Source organism: Zophobas morio, unplaced genomic scaffold (assembly GCF_036711695.1).
Source record: "Zophobas morio isolate AGI-343-1 ecotype UQ-CSIRO unplaced genomic scaffold, CSIRO_AGI_Zmor_V1 ptg000004l, whole genome shotgun sequence".
Taxonomy (NCBI): domain Eukaryota; kingdom Metazoa; phylum Arthropoda; class Insecta; order Coleoptera; family Tenebrionidae; genus Zophobas; species Zophobas morio.
This window is the reverse complement of record NW_026972109.1, coordinates 16733085-16756333: the sequence shown is the minus strand read 5'-3', so window position 1 is coordinate 16756333 and position 23249 is coordinate 16733085. Positions and strand designations below refer to the sequence as shown.

General features: G+C 31.6%; 1 protein-coding gene across 1 annotated transcript in view; it reads right to left on the bottom strand.

Moving 5' to 3' along the window:
* The window catches only part of LOC135143373 (BMP-binding endothelial regulator protein), an 88394-nt gene that overhangs the window by 17835 nt on the left and 47310 nt on the right, over positions 1-23249 (bottom strand). The window contains exon 3 of the mRNA XM_064075227.1: positions 10122-10210. Coding sequence (XP_063931297.1) covers positions 10122-10210 — 89 coding nt within the window. The remainder of the gene's footprint in view (positions 1-10121; positions 10211-23249) is intronic.

Sequence of the window (23249 nt, the reverse complement as noted above, 5' to 3'; positions counted from 1 at the left end):
ACGAATCTACGTGTCTTTTGGTGAGAGAAAACGTGTCTTTAGCACAGGATGTTCATGTAGCTTTCACGTAATCACCGCATTTATTTACTCGTTACTTATATACAGTGTGTAACGGTATAGTTTATAAAAAATGGGATAATTCGTTTAGAAAAATAGGGGAAACCTGCCTATGGTGGCATACCCACAAATTTTTTAGACAATTTGAATTCCGCGGTCGAAACACCCGTTCAAAAAACTGCCATTACTGGTACAGTAACTTTAGTAGTAACTTTATTGTGGGAGGCGTCTATATTCCTCCTAATTCTGCCGAAGTTATTTATAAGAACCACTAGGATGATTTGGAAAATATTTTACCAAATACCCTGAGTCCAAATATATTATTGCAGGGGATTTTAATTTACCTGATATAAAATTCAGTTTGGAGTATCTTTATTTATAGTGCCGGAAATATTAAATATATTCATGGAATATACAGGGTTGTTTAGAGACGGCGGTGTTGTTTTTGTCGCTAAAAATTGTTATTATGTTTCCAAATTTTGATAATTTTTTGTAAAAGTGAGTCAATAGTACTTACTAAGATAATACTGATTTTGGTAAATGACATATCATCCTCTAAGAAAAGAGGGGGTGGGTGGGCGGGGCTAGAACCTGCTAAGATAAGACTGATTTTAGCAAATGACATACCCTCTAAGAAAAGAGAGGGCGGGTGGGCGGGGCTAATACTACTAAGATCAAACTGATTTTGGCAAATGACATACCCTCTAAGAAAAGAGAGGGCGGATGGGCGGGGCTAGAGTCTGCTAAGATAAAACTAATTTTGGCAAGTGACATATTCTCTATGAAGAGAGAGAGCGGGTGGGCGGGGCTAGTAGCTACTAAAATAAAACCGATTTTGGCAAATGATATACCCTTTAAGAAAAGTTCGGCGCTGGTACCTGCTAATAGAGGACTGATTTTGGCAAATGAGATACTTTCTAAGAAAAGAGAGGGCGGGTGGGCGGGGCTAGTTCTTACTAAAATAAGATCAATTTTGACAAATGACATATCCTCTACGAAAATAAAGGGTGGGCGGGTGGGGCTAGTACCTGCTAAGATAAGACTGAATTCAGCAAATGACGTATCCCTTAAAATTTCAAGATTGTTTTAAATTAAAAAAAAACTGGAGTCGCAAAATTATGTCGTGTGCAGGGCCTCGGAGAAATTTTGATATAATCAGTGGGTTGTATTCGTTTTTGAACATGAACCAAATTAATATGATCCCAAATGAAAGAGGGATCTTTCTTGAACTAATCTTTTCTAATATTAAGGATATAGAAATTAGCAAGGTCATGGATATGTTATCGAATGTAAATTTTCATCATATTCCGTATATGTGGTCTGTATTTTGTACAGTGGCTGCTCCCTTACTCTCGGAGAATTATGTTTTTGATTTTGTTAATGGAGATTATCACTCATTTAATAATTTTTTGGCATCTGTTGACTGGCATTCTGCTTTCAATAATATAAATGATGACATTAAAGTCTCCATATACTATGACATTCTGTTTACAGGCATCAATTACTATATTCCAAAGAAAATGATTAAATCCGGTAGATCTTATCCGATATGGTTTAACAGGGATCTTAAACAGGCTAGATCTCGCTGTAACGCCCTTAATGAAAATTTATATTCTTCGTATATTGCTCAAGTTGATGTTAGTGTTAAAGTTCAGAAATTGGACAATGGAGCAGATATTTCCAGTCTACCTATTTGCGGAATATTTTTCTACAGTCTATGTTACTGATCCCATAACAAATTGAGAAAATAACAATTCTTCTAATTTAACAGTCTTTGATACCGGATTGAAGGTCACATTACTGCATGTTTTTCAAAACATTAGCAATCTTAAATCTTCTTATTCCTGTGGCTTCGACGATATTCCAAGTGTGCTTATAAAAAACTGCATTTGTACTTTGACTGCTCCATTGTTCCTATTGTTTGAATCATCATGAAATCCAAATTTCCTGATGTTTGGAGGTGTAGTTATGTGTCTCCGATTTTTAAATCGAGCACACGAACCAAAGTAGAAAACTACAGAGGGGTGAGCAACCAATCAGTGATCCCCTAAAATTTTAGACTGCATTATTGCGAAACAACTTACTACAGTAGTCTTCTTCCTCGATCAACATGGGTTTTGTAAAGGTAAATCTTCTCTTACTTATTGTCTTACTACGTGTTTCATAATAATGCATTTCAAGAAAGGTCTCAAGTGGATTCTAAACTGAGCTAACTAGGATTTGACAGTTTCACTTGGTTGTTTTCGTTTTTATCGGGCAGATGTCAACAAGTCAGAATTGGCTATCTTATATCCCGCAGTTTCGAAGTCACATCAGGTGTCCCTCAGGAATCACACTGTGGTCCAATATTATTTTTGTTGTTTGTCAATGATCTACAATTTTGTTTCAATTATTCTAATTTTCTACTTTACGCTGATGCACAGTGGGACGAAACTGAAAATACGTGGCCAAAATTGTGAAAAATGAACATCTGTTTTTCTAAATAATATTACCTGCTCTGAACGCCCAAATGTCTGAAGGATTAAGTACAATTAGTTATTGCTGATTGTAAAACTGTTTACGTTGTCTGAGAGCGCACAAACTTTCTGTTTGCCATTATTCATTTTTTAATGGTGTTCAGACTGGTGGTGATCAAGTTATTTCAAACGCGTGTCTTCAGCTTCGTATTAAACATATATTACTGAAATTATACCTCAATATTCTTCAAGGTAAGTACTTTTTCACAGATTAATTATATTGCAGTTATTGTTTGTGCCCTACATTAAATAAAACATTTTTTATAGTGTCGTAAATTTTGTCAACTTGGATGTTTGCGGTGACTTATAAAAAAAGCCCCACAATGCCCCACCTTATATAAATGGGATATGAATCTGTAAAGTTTCGTAACAAATCCCTCAAAATTTGAAATGCCCCTTTTAGCCCCTTTTCGAAATATTTGACAAAATATGTAAGTACATTTATCGATTCAGCAATTTGATGTAAGTTTATATGTGTTATTTTAGACGAATGAGTGTGTTTTTGAGATTGATTTGAGTTCAATATGTTCTGCAGGAAGGAATTATTTTCTCTTCTTCGCGAAAAACGCAAACAAAATCGCTCATACCAGAGGGACCATTTAATTGCTCATCTAATTAAGTTTTACTATATTGAAGAAAGAAACTTTAATTCTTGAATTGAAGAAAAATGATAGACGGCTGTGTTCTGAATTTTCCTCAAGACTTGAGGAAGTGTAGGAGATGTGAACAGCGATTTTTTAAGCAAAATGCCTTATGATTGGTAGCACAGAAGGAGTTAGTACCTTGGAGAGCAGAGACTCCTTCTACGTCTGTATTTTCGACATCTAAACATTCAATACTTTCTCTAGTGGGCCGACCTAGAGTATCATTTGAAGTTTAGACATAAAAAATGGCAAGCAAGAACCGCTGACAAGGCAGGTGTAGAAGTACGAAAAAAAAAATTCAAGAGGAATTTCGTAGCAAGCTTGGGTTGATTGTGGACCAACCGCGGGCAGGAGGAAGCGGAACATCTAATGGGAACACTGCAAGGCGATTTTTTAATACTCCCAAAATTTCAGCAGAGACCACTGGAATATAGGAAAATTTAATCTACAGTTTTTCTGTGATTTTTAAACAATTGCTTGTGGAGAAGAAATACAATTTGAAGCATACAATGCATACGCCATTGAAACGGCGAAAATATTTTTTGACGAATATGGATGGTTTAACATGGCTATGACGGTACATAAATTTCTAATTCATGGGACAGTTATTATTTCATCAACTTTGCTTCCTATTGGGCAGTTAAACAGAAGAGGCACAGGAGTCTAGAAACAAAGATATGCGAAAATATCGGCAATATAATACCAGGAGATCTTCCAGAATAAACAGCGATCAGTATCTTTTAAATAGGCTTCTTCTGTCATCAGATCTCTTAATGACTTCTTTAAGGAAGGTACACAGTAAGAAAATTAACAAAATGCTACCAGAAGCTCATCAACTTTTAAAAAAGGAATTAGAAGAAAGTGATACCGAGGAAAAAGTTTCCAAAATTATGAAATTTAATAATTATGTATACATATATTTCTTTTAAGCAGGCTGGTTATTTTTTTGTTTTGATTGTTTCTTAATTCTTATTATATTAATAATTATTATCAAACACTAACAATTTTTAAATATGAAAATTTTTATCTTGTATTTTAATTATTTATTTTATTATCATATTTCAGTAAATTTTCGATCACAAATTTAGCAAACCATGTTTTAAAATAAAATAAATGCAATTTAACAAAGATCATCAAGTTTTTTAATGAATTTGGGCTGTTTCAGAATTTTGGCCACATATTTCTGATTTCGTCCCACTGTGCGACGACTTGAAAATTTTTAAACGCATTAAATTTCCTCAGGATGGTAGCTTATATGACTGGTGTGATCGGAATCAATTGTTTTTAAATATAGATAAGTGTTATCTTATAACATTCTGTAACCTGAAAAATGTATACCAACATATTCATAAAATAAATGACAGCGTCTTGAAAGTTGTAAATGAAATAAAAGACCTCAGTGTGGTGTTTGATTCAAAATTGTCTTTTAAAACTCATTATGATTATATTTTCGAAAAGTCAATAAGCATTTTGGGTTTTGTATGGCATCACATGTTATCTACATTCTCTTTAAAGAGACTTTATTGATTATTGTTCCCTCGTACATTCGCATTTGGAATATTGTTCACCAATTCAAAAGAAATTTCTTAGATGTTTGGACTTCCGAATGCATTGGCCCCATCATAGAGGCCAATACGAGTTCATCACCAATTGCATAAACTTGCCTTCTCTGCAAACAAGGAGAATACTGTCGGATGGTTGCCTTTTACATGGTTCCACTAATGCTTATATTGATTGCATGAAATATTATCGCAATTGGATTTCTGTTCCCGATCCTTCAGCTCGTAAAAATTTTTAGAGTGCATCCCTCGCTAAAAACAAATTTTGTTTTAATAATCCAATTTATAGATTGTCGGAGCATGGAAACAGATTTGCATCCCTAGAAAATTTTGAACTTTTCCAGAATTCACAACATGTATTCAGACGTGAATTCCTTTCTATTATGAACAATTGCCGTTAATTTTGCTTATGAGTTATTTCAGAGTAAGTGTGGTAGGTTAGACTTGATTCTTTTAAAAACTAAGAAGTCTTCTTTTTACGACAGAGAAATGTCATTTGAAGCCTGAAGAACAATGTCAACTAAGCCTAAGAGACAAGAATGTCAGGAGAAAAATATGGTGCAGGCTTTGAGAAATGTTCGAGAAAAAAAAGATAGGATGACAATTAACGTCGAAAACCTTCAACGTCCCTAAAAACAATTGTAATGGAAGATGAATTTGCTCAACATATAAAGGGTATGGAAACTAAATTCTTCGGTTTGGCACTAAAGGATTTTAAAAAAATTAATTTTTAAATTTGTAACTAAAAATAATACAAAAAACCTATTTAACAAAGAAAAGGAAACAGCTAGTGATAACAGAATCCATAGATATCTCTCGGCAGGCCTGAAAACACCTCGGCTGCTCGGGCACAAGCCTTCACTAAAGACAATATCGCTTTGTATGTTACATCTCTCAATGAGGTTACGGAAAAATGTAACTTTCGACCAGAAAATAATTACAACGTCGACGAATTTGCTCTCAGTATAGCACAAAAATGACTACAAAAAATTGTCGCCACAAAGGGACGAAAGCAAGTTGGAACGATCTCTAGTGCTGAACGAGGACAGCATTTAACTCTAGTGTTGTGTATGGATGCCAAGAGGATGTTTGTGCCACCACTCTTTATATTCCCAAGAAAAAGAATGAAAAATGTGCTGATGGACAACGCTCCAATATTGTTGGAATATTTTTTTAAAGTACCGTTTGATATTTTAAGTATTTTATTATTGAAAAATCCTACTAAAAACGCCAAAGGATAAGCCCCACCCACCCGCCCCCATCTCAATCGTGATTCATTTTTTTTGTCGTCATGAAACGAGGGGCAAGCTTAATTACAAAGTTCATATTTATCTACAAAAAATTACCACTTGAAACATGTTTTTAGAATCGTTTTGTAGAAAAAAAAAAACTATATCAATTAACAAAAGAAGCAAATATTTAGCCCCAACCACAGTTCTGATAAATTTTTTATTCGTTGTGAGACCAGGGGGCGGAGCTGATTGCAAATATTATATTTCTTTACAAGAAATTACCAGGTGAAACATATTTGATGCATTATCAGTATCACATTGTTGAAAATAAATTATTTTGCGAAAAAGTAAGGAATGAGTATTTTAAAGATTTTATTGTCGATAAAAGACTAAGTATCTTAAGGAAAGACAGTCAGAGGATAAGCCCCACCCACCCATCCTTTAATTTTTTATTGGTCGTGAGACGAGGGGTGGAACTCAATTGCAAAATTTCTCTACAAAAGAAAACACGTGTTTTAACTATCGTATTGTTGAAAAAAAGCGACATACATATTTAAAAAAAAAGAGGCCGAATTCAGCTTCGAATGAAAACACCTCTTCAAGCTTGTTATAGGCAAGAAATTCATACCTGGCTCGAGCAAAATCTTGACAGAATCGACACACATTTCCAAGTAGCTGGTCTTTTCAATAAAGTTTATTTGAAAGCTACTACACCCGCAAATATATCCATCCCTTCGACGACAACATCTTTTCAGAATGGATGTTCCAACCCTCTACCACAACTGATAGACCGTTAACTGAACAAGACCAATGCCAAAATGATCAAGAACAATCACAACATGGAGGCGTAGACGTAGAACTGGCTAAACCAGGTTCTGTAACACCAGAATCTACAAAGGTAGTAAAACTTAACAAAAAAAGACATATAAATTCCACGCCAGGCATTGATGAATTGAAAAGGGAAGTCGAAGAAACGGTAAGAAAAAAAAGGGAAAAGTTATCAAGAAAAGCACAAAAGAAGATTTTGGTTAAAGAAGAAAAGGACGATGTCAGTGACGATGAAGCTGATGCTCATGTTTATATTGCGAAATGATGTGTTCTCTAGGTCGAAAACAAGAGAATTGTGGATTTGATGTCAGAAGTGTCATTCCAGGTGCCACAATGAGTGTGCGGTTGTCGAGAAAAGAGTCAAGCAATTCATCTGCGAACTTTGTAAACAACTCTTTTTGTTAAGTTTTGCCTTGATGCTTCGTTATTTGATGATTTGCATTTTATTTATTCCTTTATTGACTTGTTTTGCTATAGGCTGGACTAGATAGTCTCAGGAGAGATTCCATACACGAATTAGTGCATCTCGTAGCCCTCGAAGAACGTCAATAACGAACGAAGAAATAATGTTGAAGTGCTCCCCTGGCCTGCTCGTTCACCCGATTTATCTCCGATAGAACATTTGTGGGATATCAACATAAACAATTGCATAAACAATCGTGGTAGACCCACACATTATTAAATAACATTTTTATTTCATAAGTTTCAACCCTGTTATTTTAATCATTGGTTTTGTTCGTTTTAATACATATCTGGCGAAAATTTCAGTTACATTATTCAACTCCTTCTAGGTGTTCGAATTTTTAGGAAAGTCAGTATATTTGTTGTTTACATTCAGTCCATTGTTACTGTTGATGAATATGAAGTGTTATTTAATTTATTAGGTAATTTTAATTGTCATAGGTGCTTTTAACATCTCAAATTACCAACCATGTTCCGCTCGAATCAGCAGTAAGTTGTTATTACTTGGTCTTGAAGTCGATTGATATCTTGTTAGAAGAGGATGTTCACCATCCAAATTTTTCTGAATCTGAAGTGTTAGGTGCTCTAAAAAAGTTGAAATCCAATCTTACGGCTCGTCATGATGGTATTCCTGAATTTTTGTTATCAGACTGCGCTTCTTTTGACATTTTCATGTGACAACTGTTCTCTGACGTTTTTCACATTCGCCTAAATGTCAAATTGAACTTTCTGGGTGAGGCAGTAATTTATAGCTGCTTGATGAGTCTGACAATGGTGTATTTTTCAGTTTAACATCTACATATCTTCTGCATGCTATATGTTGTTTGTAATTGGGACTAGTGCTTGTCGACCATCTTACTTTAATAATATTAATAATAATAACCCGTCAATATTTCATAAAAATTAAAATTACTTCAAGGGTGTGCCACCTTAAGAACGGCACATTTCAGGTTTTTGGTTCCAAATTTTCCAAAATTATTACGTGTATTGAAAATTGGATGTGTGTCAATATAAATGCTTCCTTAAATTGCTTAAAAAAATCCTTAATGTTATAGATGAGCCAAAGGGTTAAAAAAAGCTGTAAACCTATTCCATACATGTGTAAAAATGTTGATGACAGCCTTCCCAAATTCCGTTTTGAGAATGACAAACTTCCACTTATTATGTTATAGATGAGGTTATAGTAAGGTGTCAAAGTCAAGTATGCCATCATAGGCAGGTTTCCCCTACATCAGCCAGTTACTTCTGACGAAACTGTTTGTTGGTATTTCCTTCGAACTTGTTATCGTCATGTAATTCCATCAACCAGTTGTCTTATTCTCGTACTTGATCATTCCTATCGTTGTTAAGTCGTGACGGTTATAAGCAAAATACAATAATCATTGAGCAATACTGAATTACTTGCTTCTAAATTTAAGAGCACTACCAGTTATAACGTTATAACAGTAAATGTACTTGTTTAGCACTTGTTTACAGACAGTTTATGATATTACTTTAAAAGTCGGTAAAAACTGTTTTTAAATTTATATTTATAGTTTTTGTAACATCTCAATCTTCTTCCTTGTACTAATAATAATATAATCGATGTTTTTAAGAGTTTGGTTGGTGTTACTGGACAAGTACCAAGTAAACTGTAACGTCAGCAATTTAAAGCAACCGAATCCGAATCAGATTTGTCTCTAGTTACGCCTATGACGGAGCATAACTCTTGCGGAGGCATTCTCCAGATTCCTCACATATCATCGCCGTAATTCTACACCGCGCGTTTTTATAAGAGTTATTAATTTTGTTTACGAATTCTGCAACTGGTTTTACGAACAACGGCCTATAACTCAAATCTCGATAAGTGCGCGACCTGTTTCGGCCAAACTCCTCAAGTATTTGCTATTGGTGTGTAAATAGTGCGTAAATCTCTCGATGACGATGCTGTTGACATACCTGTCGGGCTGATTGACGTGGAGTGTGTTTCTCGATTGCTACTTTTTGTTTTTGGGTTAACAGCTGGACGGCCATGGGAGAGATACATTGAACTTTCTTTTTGATTAATTATTGAATTTAAATATCACGCTTCTCGGCCGTACGAGAAATTACGTCCAACCCATTGCCAATTAACCGATTTCGGGTAATCTCTGCGACCTTTCGAACGCGAGGCGGCAGACGAGCGGATGCCTTTTGGAAATGGTGACTTGTCAGGATCAAAAGGATTTGTGTTTGTTGTGTGATGGTGCAATGTTGCTGCGAGTTGCACAATGCACACATTGACATACAATAATTTCTGACATTCTAATATAGATCGTTAATAAAAAGCAAAAAGAACAGAGGACCTAGATTCGACCCCTGAAGGACACCAGAGGATAGTATGAATTAATTATATGTTTCTTTAACAAATACGTGTGCACAGTTCGCAAATATAAAATTAGAAACCTCATTGGATTCGGTTGTAAAATAGTTTTTATCGCAGTTTAAACCGTACAAAATGACAATTAATAGGTTAAAAATTGCAATAAGCATTTACAAAACCATTTAGATTATTTACATCTGCATGAATTTACTCCACGTAATTGTGTATTGTTTACAAACTATGTACAACGTGCTGGGTTACTTTGCATTAAAAATTCTAATAATGACCATTACTTATTACATTGTTTGTAATTTAAAAACCAATTCCTAGTAATCATATTAAGAACAAATCTGCGAGAGAAAAATTATTGCGGTGAGGGACCATCTTGTTAGACATAAAACTGTGCAATGGGGAGTGAGGGTGTCAGATCCCCAAACCCCCCCCAGTTCCGCCAGTGCGCTCCGCCAATTCTCGCGAATTACCTTGCATATGCAGGAGAAACAATTGGATTTGTCGATATGGTCGACTTTTACCGGCTGTCCTTCCACCGGGCAAGGAGCTCTGCTGCCTGCTGCAAAAGAAAAAATTCGAATTAACGTTCCGTCATGCAGGAGCTTAAGCTCTCATTAGGATAATTGCAGGAGAGGGCTTCCTTATCGGGAAGTTTACGACGAAATTGATAGTTATTATGTCTTAATGAAGACTGTACTTGGGAAAGGTGCAATCTGGGTAATGGTGGATTCGGTCGGATGTTAAGCGGTAGCAGATCTTGAAAAGCGGACGTGGATGGACTTCGTGGAAAAACTCCAACACTTGTAATCAAATGGCTCTCCTTGGAAACAACCTGGAGTACCACACATGTCGCAAGTTGTAAATTATTGTCAGTTAAGGAGGTTAACTGTCTCCTCGAATTTGTTTCAGAAAGGTCACAACGGGCTCGCGGTAAAATAGTCAGACTTTTCGAGTTGTACTTTTTCTTAACAAAAATTCAAAGCTATATGATACCACTTGTAAAATTAAAAAGCAATAAATATAGCAAAACTCACGGTTGTAAGTAACGTCGATTGTACCTTCAAGAGTGAGTCTTAAATTAATTTAGATGTACTTATTCAACGATGACACCGACGGAAACGTGTAAAGACATTTCTGTATTCAACATTCGTTACAGACTCTCGTTTTTAAAGTTATCCATCCAGGATCCGTCTTGTATCTTAAAACGCAAGTTGTTTCCAGTGCAAAAATGTTTCTCAACACACTCGGGTCATTCTTACCCTCACGATCCGATAGTTCGAAAAAGCAAACAAACTTCTCAAACAAAGATAAATAAAGCACCGAAACACAAAGAAAGCTTTTACGAAATTAAGCCGAACTCGGAAAATCTGAGCAATACGTGAAACGAAATCCATCCGAGAGGTTTTTGCCCTCGACTAATCCTCAACAATAAAAACGTTATCAAATCGGCATTAGCGCTCCATCTCTGCCATCTCTCGCTTTCCTCCGAGCAGCAGGTGCACCGAAAAACGTTGGTGTCAGTTAACAGGTGTTCCATTAGCATTTTTCAGCCATTTTCAGGATGTTCTGCTTTTTTACAATTTGGGTCAATCAAATTGGTTACGTAATAACGTAGGTGGAAATGTTGGCACTACTCTCAAGGTCTGTGCGTACGTTCAAGATCATTTGTCCGGCTGGGTCAACTGCCATGGGGCCGTTAACCTCTGGATTCTCGGCCAGCAAAACACCCATGTCACACATGTCATAAACTTGCGAAAATTGGCGAAACACGCAGGTAATGACAGACTTTCATTTTTTCGGGATTTTGGGTATTTAATTCGTTCGTTCGGGATTAATTCCACGCTGACAGATGACATGGTCGTGATAAAATCGATCGATCGTGTTGTAACAAATTTCGAAATTTTTAGGCTCGGGTAAATATAGTCTAATTTGAGAATTCCACAGGTTGTGGGTCTGTAGCATTGGGTGGAATTTCTGGAATTTGGACGAGGCTTCATTTCTTATTCTACGGAATTTTTTCGAGATTTACATTTTACATGAAAGTTAAACATCGGTTTCGTACAAGAAAAAGTCTACACGTTTCAAACATAACTACAAATACTAAACAATTTTGCATAACGTACAGACAGTAACCATATCCTTGTTGGACGCCAAGGAACATTACCAGGCACGGAAGTGAAAAACTATCCAGTGAGACCCTCTGGGAAGAAGTATGACTTACAATTCTCACTAACGACAAGCTAAAAATTAAGCTCCAGCGACCCTTGTAATCTTTCTCTGAATTAGTTCTCTTACTTAATTATCAAAGTGACGTAAAATAAGAACTATTGTATTAGCACATAATTATTTACCGCTCGTTATGATTAATTAGCTATGTTATATGTCAACTGTTCAATTAAAATTAATTAAATACGAGTAAAAGGAATTGAAATACGAGCGGAGAGATGATTAACAAAAACCAATAGCGCCCTCTACAACAAAAAGAGGGTCACAAAAGCCCGACCTTTCAAAAGTTTTCCTTTTGGAAACTGAAAATGTTAAAACGCCAACATTTGTACCAAATTTTATTAATTCATAAACAGCACATCAAAAGTACGGTTTCTTGTTTCTGCACTTCCACTCATTATTTCACTCCTCATAAATGAAAGCTCTGCAACACTTGTTCCGCCCACAGCCCCCGTTTTACTATTTAGTCTCGTTTATTTTGGTACATTACGTTTCCAGCGTATTGTACGTTGAATACATCGTGTTAGTGGAGGAACAGTCTGAACATAAGTGATTAAAATTTTAACTTAAGAGTTATCGATTGCGTACGACGACAAGTACAAATGCAGAGGATTGTCATCAGTCTCTCGCTTAACCGCCCATCAACGTTTCTCGACGCGAAAAGCTCTCAAAGTTTTTTGGGTAGAATTCGACATTCTAAAATGATTACACAAAAGCTGTCGTAAATTATAAGGTTGTCCAAGATTTAGTTGAGTTTTAACCCATCACATCATTGTGGTTTCCGTAAACTAGCTAAACTATAAACTACACTGTTACAGTGATATTTTCAAAGTAATTGGTTCACTAATAAACTACAAGAGGAGGCAAAATTTTGGGATGACCTTATCAAGTTCTTTGTGGCGATAAACAAATCAATTTTGGTTAGAGATTTATCAATAATATAATGTACTCCTACACTTGTGATGTACGAATTTGCTTTGAGCTTTTCGCCTAGTCGTCCGAATTTTCGTAAAAAGATCTCGCGTTTTATTTTACCTTAAACTGTGATTCTTATTGTGATTGTTATTATCCATTGGACAACTGACTACTTTCGTGCTTTTTGGACGTTTCACCCCCAGAGTACGAAAAAATAGGTTTCCCGTTTCCGTCTGCCTATCTGTCTGTCCGTCGGAATAACAGACCGATTGTTGTCAAAATTTGTAAGTATGTTAAAAACATGATGTAAATGGTATTGCTAACCAAAATTTGTCTCCTCATTCCCACCAACAATGGAGGGACGTCATCTCCAAATTTTACAATAGTAAATGTTACTTTAATTTTATCAAATAACGCTCTCCTCCATTTGTGATTTATAAATCCGTGTTGAGTTTTTCTTTTGAAAAAAATTGAAATTGTGTAACGCTATACAAATGCAAATCGTTAATCAAAGTTTATCCGTTCAAGCCCCTCCTCCCCAAAAATTCATACGTCATCTTAAATTTTGTCGAATAAATATTATTTAAATATTAAAAAGCTACATAGTCCATAGAACTTGTGGTTTATGAATTCGTGTTGAATCTTATCCTAGACAGGGAGATTTTTGAGAAAAAAAAAATCGATTTTTTGGGTTTTACGATTTCTAAATTTTTCGATATTTCAGTTTTGGGATTTTTCAGTTTTGTTCTTCAATTTCTCGATTTTTAATTTTTCCCTTACTCAATTTTTCGATATTGCAGTGTTGGGATTTTTCAATTTGATCGATCCTTCACTTCTCCAATTCTTCAAATTTTCGATTCTTCAACTTTTGATTTTTCTCTCTTACAATAATTTTCCGATGATGCAGTTTTACGATTTTTAAATTTTTCGATGTGTCAGTTTATCAGTTATTGACGTTTCTACATTTTCCATTTTTTGATTTGGCGATTTCTCGTTTTTTTTATTTCTCAACTTATCGATTTCTCGATTTTTCGGTTTTTCGATGCTTCAGTTTTTTAGTTTCTCGATTTTTAGGTTTTTGATTTTTCAATTTTTCGATTTTTTAAATTTCTGATATTATTCGACTTTGAATTTTCAACTTTTCCTCTTCTCGATTTATTATCGATGATTCAGGTTCAGGATTTTTCAATATTTCGATTCTTCAATTTTTCTACTGTTTCATTTTTCGATTTCTCGATTGTTTACTTTTTCTATTTTTAAGTTTTAGATTTTTCAGTTGTTATAAATTTTAATGTTTCGATTTCTCGATTTTTCCATTTTTCGATTTTTCAATTTTTCGATCCCTTAATTTTTGGATTTTTCCATTTCTTGATTTTTCAGTTCTAATATATTTCTGTTTCTCAATTTTTGAATTTTCAAATTTTAGATTTTTCAGTTTTTGATGTTTCGATTTCTCGATCTTTCGAATTTTTGACTTTTTGGTTTTAGATTTTTCGGTTTTTTTTAATTTTTCGATTTGTAAAGTGTTTATTGTTCAATTTTTATACTTTTCGATGTTTCAGTTTTACGATTATTGAATTTTTCGATGTTTCAATTTATCGATTATTGACGTTTCTAAATTTTCGATTCTTCGATTTCGCGATTTTCAATTAATCGATTTTTTTATTTCTCGACTTCTCTCTCTCTCAATTTTTCAAATTTTCATTCCTTCAAGTTTTCAGTTTCTCGATTTTTCAAGTTCTTATTTTTCCAATTTTTCGATTACTCGATGATTCAGTTTTAGGAGTTTTCAAAAGTTTTGTTTTGGGATTTTTCAATATTTCGATTCTTCAATTATTCTACTTTTCGATTTTTGGATTTCTCATTTGTTTACTTTTTAATTTTTAAATTTTAGATTGTTCAGTTTTTCAACTTTTTTGTTTCGTCGATTTTTCAAGCTTCCGATTTTTCGATTCTTCAGTTTTTCTAGTTTTAATTTTTCAATTTTAAAAATTTTTGATTTTTTCGATTTTCAATTTTTATCTTTTCGATTTTTCGATTTTGGACTATTTCGATTTCTCCATATTTTGATGTTTTGTTTCTTGATTGACTTTTCGACTTTTTGAATTTTCGATTTTTTACTTTCTCGATTTTTCAGTTTTTTGATTCTTCAATTTTACAATTTTTCAGTTTTTCGATTCTTCAATTTTACAATTTTTCAGTTTTTGGATATTTTAAATTTTGGGTTTTTCGATATTTTGACTTCTCGGCTTTCTCATTTTTCATTTTTTCGATTTTTAAATTTCAGTTTTTTCAATTTTCCGATTTTTTCTTTCGATTTATAGATTATTTAATTATTATCTGAGTTTTTAATTTTTCGATATTTAAATTTTTAAATTTTTAAAATTTTTGATTTTTCGATTTCTTGATTTTTCACTTCTACGATATCTCTGTTACAACTTTTCCAATTTTTATTTTAGATTTTTCAGTTTTTGATGTTTCGATTTCTCGATCTTTCGAATTTTTGACTTCTCGGTTTTAGATTTTACGGTTTTTTTAATTTTTCGATTTTTTAAATGTTTGATTTTTTGACTTCGATTTTTCAACTTTTTGTTTTCTCGACGATTCAGTTTAAGGATTTTTCAATATTTCAGTTTTGGGATTTTTCAAGATTTCGGTTCTTCAATTATTCTGTTTTTCGATTTTTCGATTTCTCAGTTGTTTACTTTTCGATTTTTAAATTTTAGATTTTTCAGTTTAGCGAGTCTTCGATGGTTCGTCGATTTTTCAATTTTTCGATTCTTGAATCAATCAATCAATACTTCATTGGTGTTAAAAACTCACAAATACAGATTTACACAAGTTTAATACAATAAATGAATCCAATAAACTATTAGTTCTACACCGCAGATAATCCTCAATTTTTCGTGTTTTAATTTTTCAATTTTAAAAATTTTAAAGTTTCGGTTTCTTGATCTTCGATGTTTCGATTTTTCAATTTTTCGATTTTGAACTATGTATTTCGATTTCTCAATTTTTCGTTTTTGCAAATCCCAGAATTTTCGATTTTTCGATTTCTCGATATTTTGATGTTTCGTTTCTTAATGTTACAATTTTCAATTCTACGATTTTCGATTTTTCGACTTTTTGAATTTTCGATTTTTTACTTTCTCGATTTTTCAGTTTTTCGATTCTTCAATTTTACGATTTTTCAGTTTTTGGATATTTCAAATTTCGGGTTTTTCGATTTTTTCACTTCTCGGCTTTCTCATTTTTCAATTTTTCCGGTTTTTAAATTTCAGTTTTTTCAATTTTCCGATTTTTTTCTTTCGATTTATAGATTATTTCATTATTTGACCTTTTAATTTTTCGATATTTTAATTTTTCAATTTTTAAAATTTTTGATTTTTCGATTTCTTGATTTTTCAGTTCTATTATATCTCTATTCACAATTTTTCGAATTTTTATTTTAGATTTTTCAGTTTTTGATGTTTCGATTTCTCGATCTTTCGAATTTTTGGCTTTTCGGTTTTAGAATTTTCGTTTTTATTAATTTTTCGATTTCTCAAATTTTTGATTTTTCGACTTCGTTTTTCAACTTTTTGTTTTCTCGATGATTCAGTTTTAGGATTTTTCAATATTTCAGTTTTCGGATTTTTCAAGATTTCGAATCTTCAATTATTATTCTACTTTTCGATTTTTCGATTTCTCAATTGTTTACTTTTCGATTTTTAAATTTTAGATTTTTCAGTTTTTCAAATTTTCTGTTTCGTCGATTTTTCAAGTTTCCGATTTTTCGATTCTTCAGTTTTGCGAGTTTTAATTTTTCAATTTTAAAAATTATGGAGTTTTTGGTTTCTTGATGTTCGATGTTTCGATTTCTCAATTTTTCGATTTTACAAGTTCCAGAATTTTCGATTTTTCGATTTCTCGATATTTTGATGTTTCGGCTCTTGATGTTACAATTTTCAATTCTGCGATGTTTCGATTTTTCGATTTTTCGATTTTTAGATTTTTATGTTTTTCAATGTTCCAATTTTTCAATTTTTAATTTCCCATTTTTCCTCATCTCAGTTTTGAAATTTTTCAGTTTCTCGGTTTTTCAGTTTTTCGATTTTTTGACTTTTCGGCTTTCTCATTTTTCAATTTTTCGATTCTTAAATTTCAGTTTTTTAATTTTTTTTTTTTCGTTTTCTAGATTATTTAATTATGTATTTCATTCTTCAATCTTTCGAAATTTTAATTTTTCAGCTTTTTTTAATTTTATATTTTTCGATTTCCCGATTGTTTACTTTTTCGACTTTAAATTTTAGATTTTTTAATTTTTCGAGTTTTCGATGTTTTTGTTTCTCAATGTTTCAATGTTTCGAATTTTAATTTTTTAATTTTAAAATTTTTAGAGTTTTTGATGTTTCTATTCCTCGATATTTCGAATTTTTAACTTTTCGGTTTTAGATTTTACAGTTTTTTAATTTTTCGATTTTAAAATTCTTGATTTTTCAATTTTTAACTTTTCGATTTTTCGATTTTTCGATATTTTGATGTATCTTTTTCTGATGTTACAATTTTCAGTTCGGCGATGTTTCGATTTATCAATGTTTCGACCTTTGGACTTTTCGATTTTTTGGTTTTTCGACTTTTCGGCTCTTCGATGTTTCAATGTTTCAATATTTTATTTTTTTTTTTTTTTATTTTAGATTTCTAACATTTCGATTTTGGGCATTTTTCAGTTTCAAAATGATGTTCAATTTCCAATTCCCTGTTAGAAGTGATTTAGAAATTTGGAAATCTAAAACCCACTGCTTCAAAACCGTGAAAACAACGTTCAAATTTTGCAATTTGTAAAATCTTTCTTGCTAAGCGGCGTAAATATTTCTATAGCCTCACACACTCGACGAACATTTCGCAAATCGACGCCACCACCATCATGAATCGCTGACACATTTGATCTATCGCATATCATTATGCAGATCGCAAATTGATATTATGTAATGATCGCGCAGGCATTAAATCCCGATGCAAATACCACAGATCCGTATCTAAACAAACCCGATTTTTTCGATATTGCTCGTGAAATTATGTAAATGCTTTCGGCCCAAAGGTACGAAAACTACAAAATTTTCAAAGCCGCCATTTGCATATTTTAAACGACGGTTATAATTATGACAACTCTGAAATGTTCTCTCAGCGCGTTTTCTCTCTTAATCTTACATAAGCAAGTTTGCAATTCTGGAAAATTTTTGAATTTTCGAAAAGTCGCTGTAAGCATGAGGAAGATGAGATCACGTTTCATAATGTGATATTACTGTGAAAATTCTGAAGGCTAATAACTGTAGTGTTATGATGGTCATGCCTCGTAGGTAGTTTCAGGTTACGCCCTTTGTTTTAGCATAATGGACTGATATTATTCCGTATGAAATAAAACGGCAATTGTTGCTACTTTTTACTTTATTGTGCCATTAGCGCTAAGTTATTTCTGTATTGTGGTTGAACATCTGGCACCAAAGAATAGGCGTGTTGTTTTGTTTAGTGTTTTCTGGATGTACACATTATTGCGGCTATAACCGTACACTTTATTTTGAGCATTGTAATCTAACGTAACACAAAAAAGATTCAATCGGGAAATATTGTAAAAAAAAAAATAAGTCCATCGGTGGCTTTATACATCAAGGCTACTAGAGTCACTACATCGCGGCCTCTGAAATGCCCTCTGGCGGTCAAATACGGTACCAAAAGTGGCGTTCGGCCGTTTCCGAGCTGTCACCGTGGCTTGATAAGGATTAAAAATTAAAATAATTTGTAATTTAAATAAATCGTTAACGCCACGTAAAAAATGGGATCAATTATAATAGCATTAAGTTTTTATATGGATCTGTCAACATACCAAGAGTTTATTGTTAATCAAATTAAAATGTCGCCGAATTTAGATTCGCCACGATTTTCGAGCCTTCGATAGGCGTGTTCCCTAAGAGCACTTATCACAATATCGCCATAAATCAATTAGAAATAAAATAAACCACCGAACCAGTCACATTATTATTAAATAATTTAATGCAAAGGTTATAAATAAAGCATAGACTCGATTCAGTTTGAAAATCTCGGAACCCACTTAGCGTATGAATTATCATTAATACTGTTGTTAATAAAACCTAATTAATTCAAAACATAACACCTGCATGACTGCATTTGCATACGTAACAATGTCACATTAGTTATTTTTACTCGGAACTCGTCCATTCGCACTCGAACGCAATTAAAATCCTCCAACATGACATTACGTAAGAGTTTTCCAGGACATTTCTGCCAATTAAAACGGTTATAGGCTGCGTAAATAAGTTCGAAAAAGCGTAATTAGCACCACGCATGATCGGGACGGTCTAAAATTAGGAGAGATACCACGTCGATTTTTTACAGGGGGGGATTGACGGAGTTCCCTAGCAGAGAACTTCTAAACAAATTGAAACAATCAATTAAAATCACAATCTAAAATTAGTCCACCGATTAGTAATCAATTATCGAAAATAAGATCGTTTCCTAGTATTCTGTGGCTTTTAAGCTACAATGCGAAAAATTACACTAAAATACTAATTCTTGTAAGGCAAAACTTAACCCATCCTGATATTCGTAGGGTCACTGGATGTGTTTTCAAAGTAAATTTTGGTGTTGTTGGCTCATTAAAATGTGAACACAGTGTGAAGAGTTTATTTTAGTTCTCGGTTTCACAAAAAATAAAAAATAAAAGAATAGTCTGAAAAAATACAATCTAATAAGAAAACAACGGACGCTATACATGTAAGTGTGCTCAAGTTTTCCAGAAAAGTTTTTAAATTTAACATAACATGTCCAAAAAAATTGGTCTAAGGTTATTTTTTCAATTTTTATTTATTCATATTTTCGATTTGGCATATTTGAATTTTTCATTTTTTGTTATAGTTTTGGAAATTTCGTTCTACCCTATAAAATTTTATTGGCAATAACGAGTAGGACGATAGCAAGAGATATTTACAACTTAAAGTTGTCGCGTGCCCAGATGTTAGAAAACAGATTAATCTAGGTCCGGACAGGGACCATCGTTACTCACGAACAAAAATGACCATTATTTTATGAGTACAACCACCTGCTAAATGTTCTCCGACAAATTCGGGTGAGCCATAAATATTTTTTACCATTGTACTACTGTCCGCCTCGTTATTGTCAATAAAATTTTATAGGGTAGAATGAAATTCCCAAAACTATACTTCAATTTAATAAGTTTTTATTTTTAAATTTTTCAGTTTTTTGATTTTCCAATTTTTGGATGCTTCAATTTTTCGATTTGAAATGTTTCGTTTTTAGATTTTTCTAATTTTTTCAATTTTTCCGTTTTTCATTGTTCTGATTTTATAATTTTTCTCTTTTATCACTGCGAAATTTCTCAATTTATGGATTTTTTAATATTTCGATGTGCACTTTTTCGGTTTTCAATTTTTCAAGTTTCTATTTTAAATATGGAATAATAATTTCAAAAATTTTTCACTTTCTCAATTTTATTTTTTTAGAATTTTCCATTTTTCGATTACCTACTGGGTTTTTTACACTTTTTCATTCATTCAATTTTTCAATTTTCCCAATTTTATTTTTTCAATTTTTAGATTTTTCAATATTTCATTTCTTCAGTTTTTCGATTTGAAATGTTTCGTTTCGGTATTTTATACTGATGATTTTTTCAAATTTTCCGTTTTCCATTGTTCCGATTTTATAATTCTGCAATTTTTGGAATTTTTTATTATTTCGATTTGCAATTTTTCGGTTTTCAATTTTTCGATTTTTCAACTTCATGATTTTTCAGTTTTAGATTTTCCTATTTTTCCATTTCTCAATTATTGGATTTTTAAAACTTTTTCATTTATTCGATTTTTCAAATTTTCCATTTTTCGTTTTTTAATTTAGATTTTTCAATTTTGCATTTCTTCAAATTTTCTATTTGAAATATTTTTTCCGTTTTTCATTGTTCTGATTTTATTTTTTTTTTTCTTTTATCAATGTAAAATTTTCAATTTTTCGATTTGTCAATATTTCGATTTGCAATTTTTCTAGTTTTCATTTTAAATCTGTAATAATAATGTTTAAAAATTTTCACTTTTTCAATTTTATAATTTTTGAATTTTTCCATTTTCCTATTATTCGATTTTAATACTTTTTCATTCATTCGATTTTTCAATTTTACGATTTTTAATTATCAGTTTTTAGATTTTTCAGTTTTTCATGTCTTCAATTTTTGGATTTAAAAGTTTCGTTTCCGTTATTTTCTTAATTTTTTCAATTTTTCCGTTTTCCACTGTTCTGATTTTATAATTTTTCTCCTTCAACAATGTGAAATGTTTTGGATTCTTGAATTTTTCAATATTTCGATTTACAATTTTTGGGTTTTCAATTTTTCAACGTTTAGATTTTTCAGTTTCATGATTTTTCAATTTTTCGTATCTTAAGTTTTAGTTTTCATTTTAAATATGTAATGATTTTTAGAATTTTAAAAATTATTCACTTTTTCAGTTTTAGATTTTAGTGTTTCCATTTTTCAATTATTAGATTTCTTCAAATTTTCGAGATCTGAACTGTTTCGTTTCGGTTTTTATTTTCTTAATTTTTGCAGGTTTCCTCCGTTTTTTATTGTTCTGATTTTATAATTTTTCTCTTTTATAAATGTGAAATTTTTCAATTTTTGGATTAGTCAGTATTTCGATTTGCAATTTTACTAGTTTTCATTTGAAATTTGTAATAATAATATTTAATTAAAATTGTTCACTTTTTCAATTTTACGATAATAGAATTTTTTCATTTTTCTATTATTGGATTTTAAAACTTTTCCGTTTACTAGATTTTTCAATTTTTCGATTTTTAATTAATTTTTTAGATTTTTGAGTTTTTCATGTCCTCAATTTTTGGATTTGAAAGGTTTCGTTTCGGTTTTTTATTTTCTTATTTTTTTTTCAATTTTTCCGTTTTCCATTATTCTGATTTTATAATTTTTCACTTCTATATTATGAAATTTTTGAATTTTTGAATTTTTAATATTTCGATTTTTCGGTTTTCAATTATTCGGTTTTCAATTTTTCAACATTTAGATTATTCAGTTTCATGATTTTTCAGTTTTTCGTATCTTCAATTTTTGATTTGCGATTTTTCTAGTTTTTATTGTAAATTTGTATTAATTTTTATAATTTTTAAAATTTGCACTTCTTCAGTTTTAGATTTTCGTATTTTTCCATTTTTAATTATTTAATTTTTAGATTTTTTAATTTTTCACTTCTTTAAATTTTCGAGATCTGAACTGTTCCGTTTCGGTTTTTATTTTCTTAGTTTTTGCAGGCTTTTCCCGTTTTCCATTGTTCTGATTTTATAATTTTTCTCTTCTACATATAAATGTATAATTTTTCAATTTTTGGATTAGTCAGTATTTCGATTTGCAATTTTACTAGTTTTCATTTGAAATTTGTAATAATAATATTTAAAATTTTTCACTTTTTCAATTTTACGATCATGGAATTTTTTCATTTTTATATTTTAAAACTTTTCCGTTTCCTAGATTTTTCAATTTTTCGACTTTTAATTTTCATTTTTTAGATTTTTGAGTTTTTCATGTCCTCAATTTTTGGATTTGAAAGACTGCGTTTCGGTTTTTTATTTTCTTAATTTTTTTCAATTCTTCCGTTTTCCATTATTCTGATTTTTCAATTTTTGGCTTTTTAATATTTCGATTTGCAATTTTTCGGTTTTCAATTATTCGGTTTTCAATTTTTCAACATTTAGATTATCCAGTTTCATGATTTTTCAGTTTTTCGTATCTTCAATTTTTGATTTGCGATTTTTCTAGTTTTCATTTTAAATATGTATTAATTTTTATAATTTTTAAAATTTGCACTTCTTCAGTTTTAGATTTTAGTATTTTTCCATTTTTAATTATTTAATTTTTAGATTTTTAAATTTTTCATTTCTTCACATTTTTGGATATGAAATGTATCGTTTCGGCTTTTATTTACTTAATTTTTGCAAATTTTTCCCGTCTTTCAATCTTCTGATTTTATCATTTTTCTCTTTTATCAATGTGACATTTTTCAATTTCTTGATTTTTCAATATTGCGATTTGCAATTTTTCGGTTTTCAATTTTTACACTTTTCAGTTTTATGAATTTTCAGTTTTTTGATTTGCGATTTTTCTAGTTTGCATTTTAAATATGTGTTAATTTTTATAATTTTCAAAATTTGCACTTCTTCAGTTTTAGATTTTAGTATTTTTTCATTTTCAATTATTTAATTTTTAGACTTTTAAATTTTTCATTTCTTCACATTTTCGATCTGAAATGTTTCGTTTCGGTTTTTATTTACTTAATTTTTGCAAATTTTTCCCGTTTTTCAATCTTCTGATTTTATCATGTTTCTCTTTTATTAATGTGACATTTTTCTCTTTTATCAATGTGATATTTTTCGGTTTTTTGATT